The following is a 12,403-nucleotide window of genomic DNA, read 5'->3' as shown; positions in this document are numbered from 1 at the left end:
ACTAGAAAACGTGTGTTGTTAAATTGTTAATATTATATCAAACATGCTTCCCATTGAACGCTGTGCCTCGCTCGTCTCTACGACCAATCAGACAGCGTCGCGCAGCAGGCAGAGAGCCTATTGGGGCCCTCGCTCGGTTGATCAAACCATAATCGACACAAGAATGATCGCGCATACAATTCGCCGGGGAAATTTCTCCGACAACCACGGCCAGGAATTCGAAATCGAATCCGCTTGGAAATCGCTGAAAAATCAAAAGCTCGCTTGCGAACAGAGCCATGTTCTCGTTACAGGCCCGATCTATCGATCGTTCTACTCGGAATGTTCTTGATCGTACCAAATCTACTGGCGTGTCAGATCTTTTGCTATACTCGAATGATCGGAGTTGTTGTTAACTAATAGCCGATCAGAGCAGCGAAACATTTCACCGCGCTGAAACTTTGTTCCGATTTACAAAATGGATCCTCCGAATTAGATCGAGCAACGTCACGACCACGCCGAACATTCTAGATCCTACGAAATCAACGGGCGCCAAGCATCGATAGATCTCTGTTACCTCCTAGTTTAACAGCTACAGGGAAATTCATGAGAATCGCGGGCAACAATGAGAAAGCGCAGGCCCGGTACGACGCGCGCATGATAGCGATTATGCGAGCTCTCTCGTTCCTCTGGTTCCGTCGGTGTTCGTTCGTCGATCGATCCGATCGCCGCCTCGATCCGTCGTGAAGCGAACGCTTCAGAATTGCCGGTCTTTATGCGAATCCATTTGATCTCTGGACGAGTTTAAACGATCGTTTCGTCCGTCGAGAGATCGATCGCTACGGAAGTTTCATTGAAATCTTGATCTTCGTCGCATAAACATCAGCAGTCGGTCGATGACTATAGGACTGTTGCACGGGAAACTTTCATCGATCGAAATATTCAAGGAGGTATCGACGAACGAAAGTGATCGTTATGATAAATTCGGTACAACAATTAACACGAAGATCGAATTCATTATTTTATTGATGCACTCGCTTAAAAATCGAGAACCTACATCGTGCGTCAAAGCACTTTAACTGCCGTAGCATAATAGAAGTATAATACAACTCTAAAAATTAAAATTGACAAAAATCTTAAATTTGTTTCTTTAAAAAGGACTCCTTATTATATTGTTATAATCACGTAATGTGCAACAGCCTATTAACACTCAATCATCTCGATGGCCACGATTCGAATTTGTTTTCCACGGGCAGAGCCAACAATGGTGCACCTCTGCAATCCACAATGACCTTGAAAACGGTATCTCTCTCTCTATATATAAGGTGCACGTACATTTCGGACAAATTTATGGTCATTAAGTTATGCAGTGCTGTATCGTCTACGCTGGGTTCTCTGAGTTCGAAGAATATAGCAATCGCTAAAAGTGGCATACTCTGCAAGGTTACGGGGAGCATGTGGATCGCAGAGGACGAAGAAACGAAGGGGAAAACGGCACCGCGGTGTTCGTCGCCGGAAATATCCGAAAAGGCATTTGGAAATTCGACCTTGAGGATCGATTATGATCTCTGTGATGAAACTCGAAGCCTGACAACTCTACCAAGAGTATGTATTTACGTTTCTATTCCACGAAAGGACAGCCGTGCAACGATTAGAATCATTTGATCTCGATTATTACACGTTAATTGGATTTTACTATACCTCGTACGTGCGCTGGAGATCTGGCCAACTATGCCCGCGAAGTGGCGTTTATGGCTCGGCAGTGGGCGGCTGTGTTCGTAGTGCGGACGCCATTTTGGTTCTACCGGCAGTAGCTGCATTCATTTAATCAAAACAATGATATCTCGTTAAGAAATTTGATTTAAATTCATTTAAAACACTGTAGACCTGTTATCGGTTTAATCGTTAAATCAAGTTATGCTGTCCACGGAGACACCAAAATGGCCGTCGGAAAAACGTCGTTCTTAACGGAGTAGCGCTAAAATAGCGACTTTAGAGGTAAAATTTAAATAAGTTGTTACTAATTTTATCAGGGAGATGATACTTGTGTGGAGATTTAAAGAAAGGGATCGGAGTTATGATACTCGGCCAATATGGCGGACCAAACAATGCTATTGGTTTAATCGTTAAATCAAGTTATGCGGTGCTGTCCACGGAGACACCAAAATGGCCGTCGGAAAAACGTCGTTCTTAACGGAGTGGCACAAAAATGGCGACTTTAGAGGTAAAATTTAAATAAGTTGTTACTAATTTTATCAAGGAGATGATACTCGTGTAGAGATTTAAAGAAAGGGATCGGAGTTATGATACTGCGACTACGCCAATATGGCGGACCAAACAACGTCGAATCTAACAAAGCTACTGAACAAGCTAATTTATAGTAAAGGATAGAACTTAGTAAATGAATATAACTGAGTTTAACTTGGAAAAATGACGATTTCTTTGGTTTGACTGTGAGAAAATGTTAAATTGAAAATGTCGATGTTGTTCCCTACGGCCCCAACACGGCGGACCAAGGAGCAACAAATCAGACAAAGTTGCGTTAATTTAATCAAATTTATGGCGAGGGTTAGAACTTGATGACCTTGATTTAGGGAAATTTTCTTAGTTTGACTGCGAAGAGGGGAGTTGTTAAATGTAAAACATTGTTTCCGACAACATGGCCGCCCAAGCATCGCCAAGTGCGACAAGTTGGCAACGTCACCAACGAAAAGGAACCGTCGTTCGCGGCAGGTACGAGGTAATTAGCGACACTTCGGTTTCGCAGTGGTCACGTTCCCGTGACTTTGACGCGTGTGGGGTGTCATGATTAAAAATTCACGCGGTCGCAGGCGCGCTCGACAAGGACGCGCGCGTAATCGCTGGAAAACGTCGAGGATTTGATTTCCGGACCTCGTACGGCATGGCTCTGCAACAATTTTGCAACAAGTAGCCCGGGGTCCCGTTTAGGGGATCTAAGATTTGCATGATTCGTGCTCGCGTAAAATGGCGCCACTCTTTTTTTTTTTGTGCAGTAAAAAGGTGTCCTCCTGAACGTTCACACTAAGAGAATGTAAATCACTATAAAAGGGGATTAAAACTTTTCTCGTGACCGCTTACGGATCGAAGGTGCGCGACAGCTTTCCGTGTTCAATGTTCGGCAATCAAACAAAAGTTTGCTTCGGTAAAACAAACGGAATAAAATGGCAGTATAACTTCTAGACTGCGGGTGATGCGAAGTCTCGATGAATTGGTTCTTTAAAAATATTAATTATAATATTCATTTATTTTAAAAAGTGGTATTAGACGCACTATTATAATTGTATTGCAATTTCGGAAAGTTCGATTCCTGTTAGTGTGTAAAAACAATCGGGGACACTTAATTATCTTAAAAATAGTAGCGTTAATACTACTGACAGGGGGAGGCCGAGACTCATGGCAGACAGATTTTAATGCGTCTCATATATGTTGAAGATGTGACGCAGCAACTATCAAGCGTTCCTAAAATATTGATTAAAAAATTTGCTCATGGGTTAAGGAAGTCCTCGCTCAACATTTCCTTAGAAACATTAGTCTTTCAACTCGTCAGCATCTTCTTTCATTAATATTCTAAAAACACCTGAGTATTGAACCCAGCTTTAGGTTCTTGTGTTACACGAACACTACAATCCGTATGAGACACATTAAAATCCGTGTCCCATAAGTCTTTGCTTCCCCTTGTCTAGCACAATGCATATTACTAGACTGCGGATCATTATGCGTTTACAATAAAATTGAGTAGATAAAATTTGAAATTGTAGGACAATTTTACAAATCTTAAATGTCAATATACCATTTCTCATCTATTACAATTAGCAAGTAACTAATTACTTTGCATAAAGATCCGCATCGGTGCTAATATTGCTAGTCCGACTAACAGCTTGCATACCGCTTCGGAAATCCGAGAGGTAAACGGTTCGACTTCTAAATAAATAGTGCTAAGTGCATCAACGAGTAATCTACTATTTCGAACAACAACGACAATCAAACTCAACACAGCTCTCTTGTGCAAAATTGGTAAAAACGGTACTGGAGAACAACCGCGTGTACTATTAAGAAAAAAGCAAACTGTGCAAGCAATTTCTATTTTTCCCCTAGCGAACACTAAGTTTACGAAAACAGTGGATTACTCGATCTAGCAGCGGTTAACTCGAAATACGCTAATCTCGTCTAGCTTTGAACACAGCGTCAAATGGCACGGCGAAGGTTGCTCGATCGTTCAAAGCATGATCGTTCGGTGAAACGCCTACGTATCAAAAGCGGCGGATTCGCGGGGCCGTCGATCCGTGAGCTGTCACGAGTGGTTAAAAAAATTCTGTAGGAACATCCACAAAACAGAAACTGATCACCAAACAAGGTGGACAATGGTTCGAGTAGAATCGCCGATAACAAGGAAAACGCTTCGGAGAGCTCGAAAACGGTGACCATCTCTTGTAAAAAAAGGAAAAAAGCAAAAAAGATGAAGGGAAGCGAAAAAAAACACGCTGATATCTCCGAGAACCATTCGGTACGAGGTTCGCTAAGGACGGCATTAAAAAAGAAGAAGAAGAAGAAAAATAAACAAACAAGAAAACAAGAAAGGAAAGGGGCAAACGACACGCGGACGTACACCGGATTCCGTGCGCATCCTCAAACGACCGCATACGGCCTATACAATATTCAAAAGTGCGTACAAATATATACATGTAGATATATATGTGTATACGTGTATAGATCGTTACAAACATGATAAAAGGAAGGTACACAAAAAAAGGACGGGACCCGCGAGTTTGCGGGGGACCCGTCGTCGATAAAAATCAACCAAAAAATATTCGTTACGTGTAAAAATACCGACGCCTCTGACTGTCTGTCTGTCTGTCTCTCTCTCTTTCTCTCTAATTACTTTTCCCCGATGGCCATTCGATCTCCCATCATCGGTTAGTCGCCGGTCTTTCCGAGGAAACATCATTCACCAACGTCGTTCCTCCGTTCGTCACCGAAATTTCGATCTCGATCGAAAAATCGAACTTCAGCGATTTCAAAAGGGCTCGAGGGATGAGAACCGGGTCTGAGTGTGGTTCCCTCGAGCCGATTCTCGGTATTTTTTTTTTTTTTTTTTTTTTTTGTTTCCGTCCTTGGAGAAGAGACTAACATTCGACCGGCCTGTCTCACGCGCAATTTCGAAGATCCGTGTCTCTGTGGCTCGTTCGAACGGTAAGTAACATTGTCGTGGATAAACGCGACGCCGCCGTCATCGTCCTCGGTGATCATCGTCCCCGGCCGGGAGGAGTACGCGCGCACGATCGTGAACTGACGATCATGACGAACTTACGTTTCGACGGCTGATCGGCCACGATTCAGGGTGTTGGGAGCACGATGAACATATTATCTACTCGCGAGACATCCTCCATCTTCTTTCTTCATTTCCTTCTCTATCTCTCGCTTACTTTCTCTGTCTCCCTCTCTCTCTCTCTCTCTTTCTCTGTCTCTCTCTTCCGCGCTTTCCTTTTGGTCTTGCTGGTTCTTGTTTGCTGCTGCTACTGCTGCTGCTGCTGTTGCTGCGGGCTGTTTGCTGGTCGAAATTTTCTCGGCGGGGGTAACGGGAGATTTTTCGTTAACGGGTGGGTCTGGTTGATGAAACGTCTCAGCCGAGGCCGGCCCATTGCATGAAATCTGGGACCTCTCTCACCGGAACGTCTCTCGCCAGAGCCTTCACCCTCAGGTTCCTGTCCTCGGTCAGCAGAACCACCTCCCTTCGCAGACGCCTCGGCTGGCCCTCTTCTGTTGGCAAAGCAATCGGGGATCACGCTACATCGAACGCTCTTTAGGCGAACGAGCTGTCTTTAACGCTTCGTCTACCGGAAGCCTATCAACCCTAGGAATACGAAGGGGGAGCCACAACTTGGAGAATGTTAAATTTCAGTTATTGAACCTGGTCGGATCTACTTCTGAACCGAGAATACTGTTAATTTAAGAATTCTTATATTAATTCAAGAACTCCTGTAAGAATTTGTGGGCAATTGCTAATCAAGAGTCCAGTAGTCGAACGCGAATGAGTCCCCACAACTTGGAGAATGTTAATTTTTACTTGTTGAACCGGGTCTGATCTACTTCTGAACCGAGAATACTTTTTCTTTAACAAAAACGCGCGTTCCTAGTAGATTTGGTGGGCAATTGTTAAATAACAGTCCAGTAGTCGAATACGAATAAATCCCCACAACTTAGAGAATATTAACTTTGAGTTATTGAACCGGGTCTGATCTACTTCTGAACCGAGAATACTTTTTCTTTAACAAAAACGCGCGTTCCTAGTAGATTTGGTGGGCAATTGTTCAATTACAGTCCAGTAGTCGAATACGAATAAATCCCCACAACTTAGAGAATATTAACTTTGAGTTATTGAACCGGGTCTGATCTACTTTTCAACCGAGACTACTATTTCCCTTGACTCATTTGTATCATTAGCGTGTATAGAGTTAGTCCCATAAGTATTCGTACGCTCTTAAAAATCGCATAACTTTGTCAATATTGGACTATACTACTTGAATTGTTTTGAAAAGTTAGAACAATTGGATCACTACATAACGTGAGAAAAATGTTTGACTGAAATTACAGAGAAAGTACTAAAAGTTGTATTTTGCAACTTTATTGTGCGGGCTTACATTAAAAATTGAAAAAGTACGTTTTGTACATCTGTATCAATTATACATATTCTAAATATTTCATCTAAATCGGTCAACATTGCACTGAGCTACAAACGTTTAACGATGAAGACTTAAGGGCGAAAGTCGCAGAATTTTGGCCTTAGGGAATTTCGCCCTTATGTGATCATTTTGGAACATTTGCAGCTCATTGCAACGTTCACCGATTTTCATGAAATTCTCATACTCATGAAATATAATTCATACAGATCTACAAATTGTACTTTCTAAATGTTCAATGTAAGTCCACATAAAAAAGTTGCAAAATACAACTTTTAGTACTTTCTCTGCACTTTCGACCAATTGCAATTTTAATCAGACATTTCTCTCGCGTTATGTAGTGATCCAATTGTTTTTAACTTCTCACAAAAATTCAAGTAGTATAGTCCAACTTATGCGATTTTGAAGAGCGTACGAATACTTATGGGACTGACTGTATACGCTCAATTTTCCTGTGCACTATCACAGGAGCGTATATATACGCTTAATTTATGTTTTCTTGTAATGCTGAAATATGCTTTTACTTGTAGTCATTTTTCTACTTAAATATTCGGTTGTTCGGAAAGTAATTTCGTTTCTTCCCAACAGACAACGTAATTGTATTTTTTCGCAGGCAATTTCACACTTAAGCCGCATTGTCATTATATATTTTGACAGCCGATATGGCAAGGCTTGTTTGTGAAAAAGTTTGTTCGATTCTGCGCAATAGTTTTTGTTTGGTGCCCCATCAAATATGGAAACTCGAAAGTCGGAAAGTTGAAGGCCAGTTGAAGTTGATAAAGACACAATTGGGTAATTGGGTACTTTGGTATTGCACCAAGATGGAGAACACATCATCAAATTAAATATGTATACACTACAAGAAAATCGTCCTTCATTTTCACCAAAAAAGTAAAAACGAAATTACTTTCCGAACAACCTAATAAAACAAGAAGAAAGTTTGGTGACAAAGGCCTTCTTTTCCCACTTCCTTATGATGCAAATGGGTCAACAAAATCGCGCGTTCCCATAAGAATTGTTGGGCAACGTTAATCAACAGTAGTCGAACGCGAATAAATGGTCGGTTTATCAATTAGCGCGGCGGGTCCGAGGAACGGTGATTCCGTGAGGTGTCGTTCCCGCGGTCAGGAAGAAGCGGATAATTAGTAGCGTGTTAGCTGATAAACGCTACCGCGATTGGCGGTTGATAAAAGGTGAACGCGTCGACTCTGGAACACGGTAACACAGCGGCTACCCCCGCGACGGATAACGGTTAATCTCCGTGTAAACGAGAATCACAATCGGCCCGGTATTAATCACTATCAAAGCTGCTAGGAAACGTTGAACGTTTGAACGTGTTGCTCGCGGTTCTCCCCTTCCGTACCTACCTGCGTTTGCTTGATCTTTGTTACCCGTTTTGCAGAGGCTCAAGCACGTAGCCAGTATTCTGTCATCGTTCCTTGTCAACCCGTCCTGCAACAGAATCGCAGAATCGCAAGCTTTATTATTTGCGAAACGGCACGCGTCGGCTTCGCGCGAATCCTAATGGCTGACTTCTCATCGTCCGCGACCATTTTTAGTTCGGGGACAATGCGAGAAAACGTTGCCGCTTTTCGGGGGTGGCAAGAACCTTGAAATTCTGACCGAGCGACGCCATTTGCGCGCTGCAATTGCCGGCAAATTGCGGATTCTCTCAGTATTTATAGCACGATGCATTTTTCGCGGCATCAGCGACCTGTCTTTTCGTAGACGTTCTGCCTCGGAAGGTGTCAGGTGTGCGACATTTATTACACTGCCCTTTTTTTATTTATTTTCTGGATGCACGACTTTTTAATTCAAGTACATGCTACGACGTAGTCGTGTCGTATTCTGCTATAGTATTGTATTATCAACACTGGAGCTAACTTATTTTACAATTATTGCAATTGTGAAGATTTTTTTGTGGACACTTACTGAACACATTTATTCAAACCTTCTTTGGCAAAAATAGTCTTGAAATGGGTATCTTTATGGAAAATGGAAAAGCTGCCCTAGGGAATTCTGAAGAACAGAATATCAGTGAAAATGTATTTCTTCTTTCGATGATGTTAATAAACCAGAGATAATGTAATAATTGTTCCCCATAAAAATAATGCAATCTCTGTGGAAAATGGAAAAGCTGCCCAATGGAATTCTAAAGAACAGAACATCAGTGAAAACGTATTTCTTCTTTCGATGATGTTAATAAACCAGAGATAATGTAATAATTATTCCCGATAAAAATAATGCAATGAGTATCTTTATGGAAAATAAAAACTGTCCAAGGCAATCGTAAAGAACAGAGTGTCAGTGAAAATGTACTTCTTCTTTCGATAATGTTAATAAACCAGGAATAATATAATAATTATTCCCGATAAAAATAATGCCATGAGTATCTCTGTGGAAAATGGGAAAGCTGTCCAAAGAAATTCTAAAGAACAGAATATCAGTGAAAATGTACTTCTTCTTTCGCTGATGTTAATAAACCAGAGATAATGTAATAATTATTCCCGATAAAAAAATGCAATGAGTATCTCTGTGGAAAATAAAAGCTGTCCAAGGCAATCGTAAAGAACAGAGTGTCAGTGAAAATGTATTTCCTCTTCTGATAATGTTAACCGATCGGTAATAATGTAACAGCTTAAATGTTAGTTAGCCGAGTGAAAACACAAAAGTTGGTTCCTTTGTACTCTCCCGAATCCCTTACACTGGCTGAGAGGCGCCAGTTCAAAAGTCAACCGTCGAAAAACTTGCAATCCACTCTGCATAACAATCCGCGAATTAGTATTCCCCCTGGGAAACTGACAATTACCAAACTCAGAGGTCGCCGGCTATCTTGGCAGACTGCTCAAGGTCAGTCGTCTCGCCGCGCCGCTCGCAAGGAAACCTGGGCAAATGACTATTTATGGCAATCAAGGGTCTGAAGAATGGAGGGTCTGATTGTCCCTGGAGTCGGCTCGCGAACGTTAATGCGTCGTCTGCGTCCAACTGGGGAAACTTTTAACTTCCCGAAGGAGGAAGAGGAGCGCGGATGGATGACGGGCACGGGAACGAAGATGGAAGAGGAACAGAGACAAGGAAGAGGAAAAGATGAGACACCGTGAGGCGAAGCGAGGCGAGGCGAGGCGAGGCGAGGCGCGGAGAATCAAATCTAACGAGCTCCGGTCCGAGGCCGTTATCTATCGTTTGACAGATCAAGGTTCCTGTTCCGATCCTATCCGACCCGTGTATCCTGCATGTTGCCGACCAGATAAGAGATGCGTGCTGCGCCAGAAGTTACTATGCCGGCGCGAACGCTTTATCTAAGGGCCACGTGGGGGTTCTCGGATACTCGAACTCTTATCATAACATTCATGCTTCGATGATCAATAGTCGATCCTTGCTCGTGTCTCTCACTGCGCGAGAGAGCTTCGGGCCTACCCACAGCATTCCCGCGGCACAAGGATCCGAAAAAATCCGAAAAACCATTTTACAAACACTTTTACTGTCAGGTTTCAGTAATAAAATAATAAAAAGTATAACATAACTGTTATTTCAATCGTGACAAATTTTTTGCCAAACGAAGACGAAATATACAGTGATTTCTCTATATATGTCGCCGAGACCTGGATGATAAATGTCGCGGAATTGTCCCCACTACCACGGGGTATACAGCGAATTCTCGATATATGTCAACAACACGGGTCTCGCCTCTCGAGCTTCGGGGAATACTCCGCGGTAGTGGGGATAATTCCGCGACGTTTATCGTCCAGGCCCTGGCGACATATATCGAGAAATCATTGTGAGGGGCCGCGAAGCTCGGGAGGCCTAGGGCGACGAGGACTGTAAACATAATACGAACTCGGATATGTCTTCTGGACATATATCGAGAATTCACTGTACTTGTGAAATTATGTCAGTGTTTCTCAGAGCATAGTCCCATGGAATTCTAAATTGACTTGGATTAGAATAATGAAATATCAAACAAACGGTCAGTGCGTGAAATCTTTTGATTTTCTTCAAGCAGAATTTTGCGTACATTGAGTTTATACAAGTCAGAGCCATGCGACGACGAGCCTCGTTTATACGAGTCATTGAGTTTGTAAGTCAGTGAAAGTGTTGTAAAGAGATTTAGATGGTACAGTGTACTTTTCGATTGAAGAAACAGTAAGTTGCTTGGTCCAGAGCTTTGGAAAGCGAACATACCCTTGTGCGAAGTTACGGTAAGTCTACTTTGAGAACTGTCGACGACTTACCTTGTCAACATCCTCCTCGACGGTGAAGGTGCTAGAAGTGAGGACAGTTCCTCTTGTGGTTAAGCACCGGATAGCCGGATTTCTGCTTCTGGCGAAGGACAGAGCCGCTTTCGCACTCTCAGCCACCCTGGCCACGTGCTCAGGGTCCAAAGCTGCCCTCGAAGCTGGAGGACAGTCTCTAGCATCTGCGCCCCTGGCTAAACCCTCGAGCTCGTTCAGAACTGAAACAAGAATAATATCGAACATTTAAGACCAAAGTTTGCCACTCGCAAAACTCTCGCTACGGTCGCCGAAATGTTAGGACATTCGACAATTATAAAATTTTTACCTACAAGGACACTGTTCACTCTATATACGTCCCAAATACCTAGGCGATAAAAGTCCCAGAACTATCCCCACTGCCTCGGGGTACATGTACATGTATGGGGTACGTGAGGGGTCGTAAGTGTGTGTGAGACCAGGAGACCACTACCAATCCAATAATAAATCTTCCTTATTTGTTATTATTTCCTATTTTCAGTATTGTCCCTTGTACTACACGTTTCCCTTTCTACGTTCCTGGCCGATATATGTCCCTGGTTGGACCAGTGTTGTGGACATATATCGAGTAAATACTGTATCTTTATAGTAATTAGAGCGAGCTTTATGAAATACAGAAAGACGTTAATACTAAAATCGCCACATTTCAGATTTCCAACATTTTCAGATTATTTCCGTTCAGAAAGTGATTTTTCCCTTACCGCGATTTTTGGAAAATTGGAAACTTGCGCAAAGTTTCGCACCGATAATTTTGCACCGGGCGATACAGTCATCGACTTTTTCTTTGAAAAAATCAGCAACTTTAAACGAACCCGTTCACGGTCTAACAGAGAGGGATTTCTCTCCCAGCCGGGTGGAAAAGTTTTTTCATCGGCACCGTGGTCTCCAGAGGAAAAGCGCCAACACAGAATTTCAACGAAGCAGGCTTAACCGTGTTTATTCAAACTTCGTCGGTCAACCCTCGTGAAGTAAAAACACCCTTAATGAACTTTCCCATTCGAACACCTGGGCGAGGCGAGCGATTTTCTTGCTCGCGTCCTGATGAAAATTTGATCATTCCCTCTCGATGAAAAATCCGAAACGATCCTGAAGAGCACGCTGTACCTTTCTGCTGATCAACAAACTTTCGTCTCGAATAAAACATGCATTGTATCGTAAAAATCAAAATTTACGGAACATTTTAGTCTAATTTTACCCTGCGTGTTTGAAACCCGAAAATCTCGACTAAATAACACTTTATTTAAAGTCATAATCGTGTAGCTAGATTTTTAAATTATGCACTCACACGGTGTGCAGACTTTCTCATATGAATTTTTTACTTTACTCTACTTTACTTCACTAAATATATTTCAATATGTCTGAAACTTACGTTCAAATGAAAACTAAATAGATTTCATGCATTCACAAAAAAAACGACTGAATTATTCCATTATTTCCGATCAACTAAATTTTCTT

The 12,403-nt window shown here is 42.3% G+C and overlaps 1 protein-coding gene across 4 annotated transcripts in view; it reads right to left on the bottom strand.

Annotated features, from left to right (window-relative positions):
* Nucleotides 1–3,918: 3,918 nt before the first annotated feature.
* LOC143359488 (uncharacterized) overlaps nt 3,919–12,403 on the bottom strand; it is a 208,594-nt gene continuing 200,109 nt past the window's right edge. For 2 of the 4 annotated variants that reach the window (XM_076797426.1, XM_076797428.1), the window contains 3 exons: nt 10,910–11,130; nt 8,045–8,129; nt 3,919–5,757 (listed from right to left, as the gene is read on the bottom strand). In XM_076797426.1, coding sequence (XP_076653541.1) covers nt 5,621–5,757; nt 8,045–8,129; nt 10,910–11,130 — 443 coding nt within the window. In that variant the 3' untranslated portion in view covers nt 3,919–5,620. The remainder of the gene's footprint in view (nt 5,758–8,044; nt 8,130–10,909; nt 11,131–12,403) is intronic. The other 2 variants (XM_076797427.1, XM_076797429.1) reach the window with 1 other exon arrangement.

Source organism: Halictus rubicundus, chromosome 12 (assembly GCF_050948215.1).
Source record: "Halictus rubicundus isolate RS-2024b chromosome 12, iyHalRubi1_principal, whole genome shotgun sequence".
In the NCBI taxonomy this organism is placed as follows: domain Eukaryota; kingdom Metazoa; phylum Arthropoda; class Insecta; order Hymenoptera; family Halictidae; genus Halictus; species Halictus rubicundus.
Note: the sequence above shows the minus strand (reverse complement) of the source record. Positions and strands in the feature narration are given on the sequence as shown.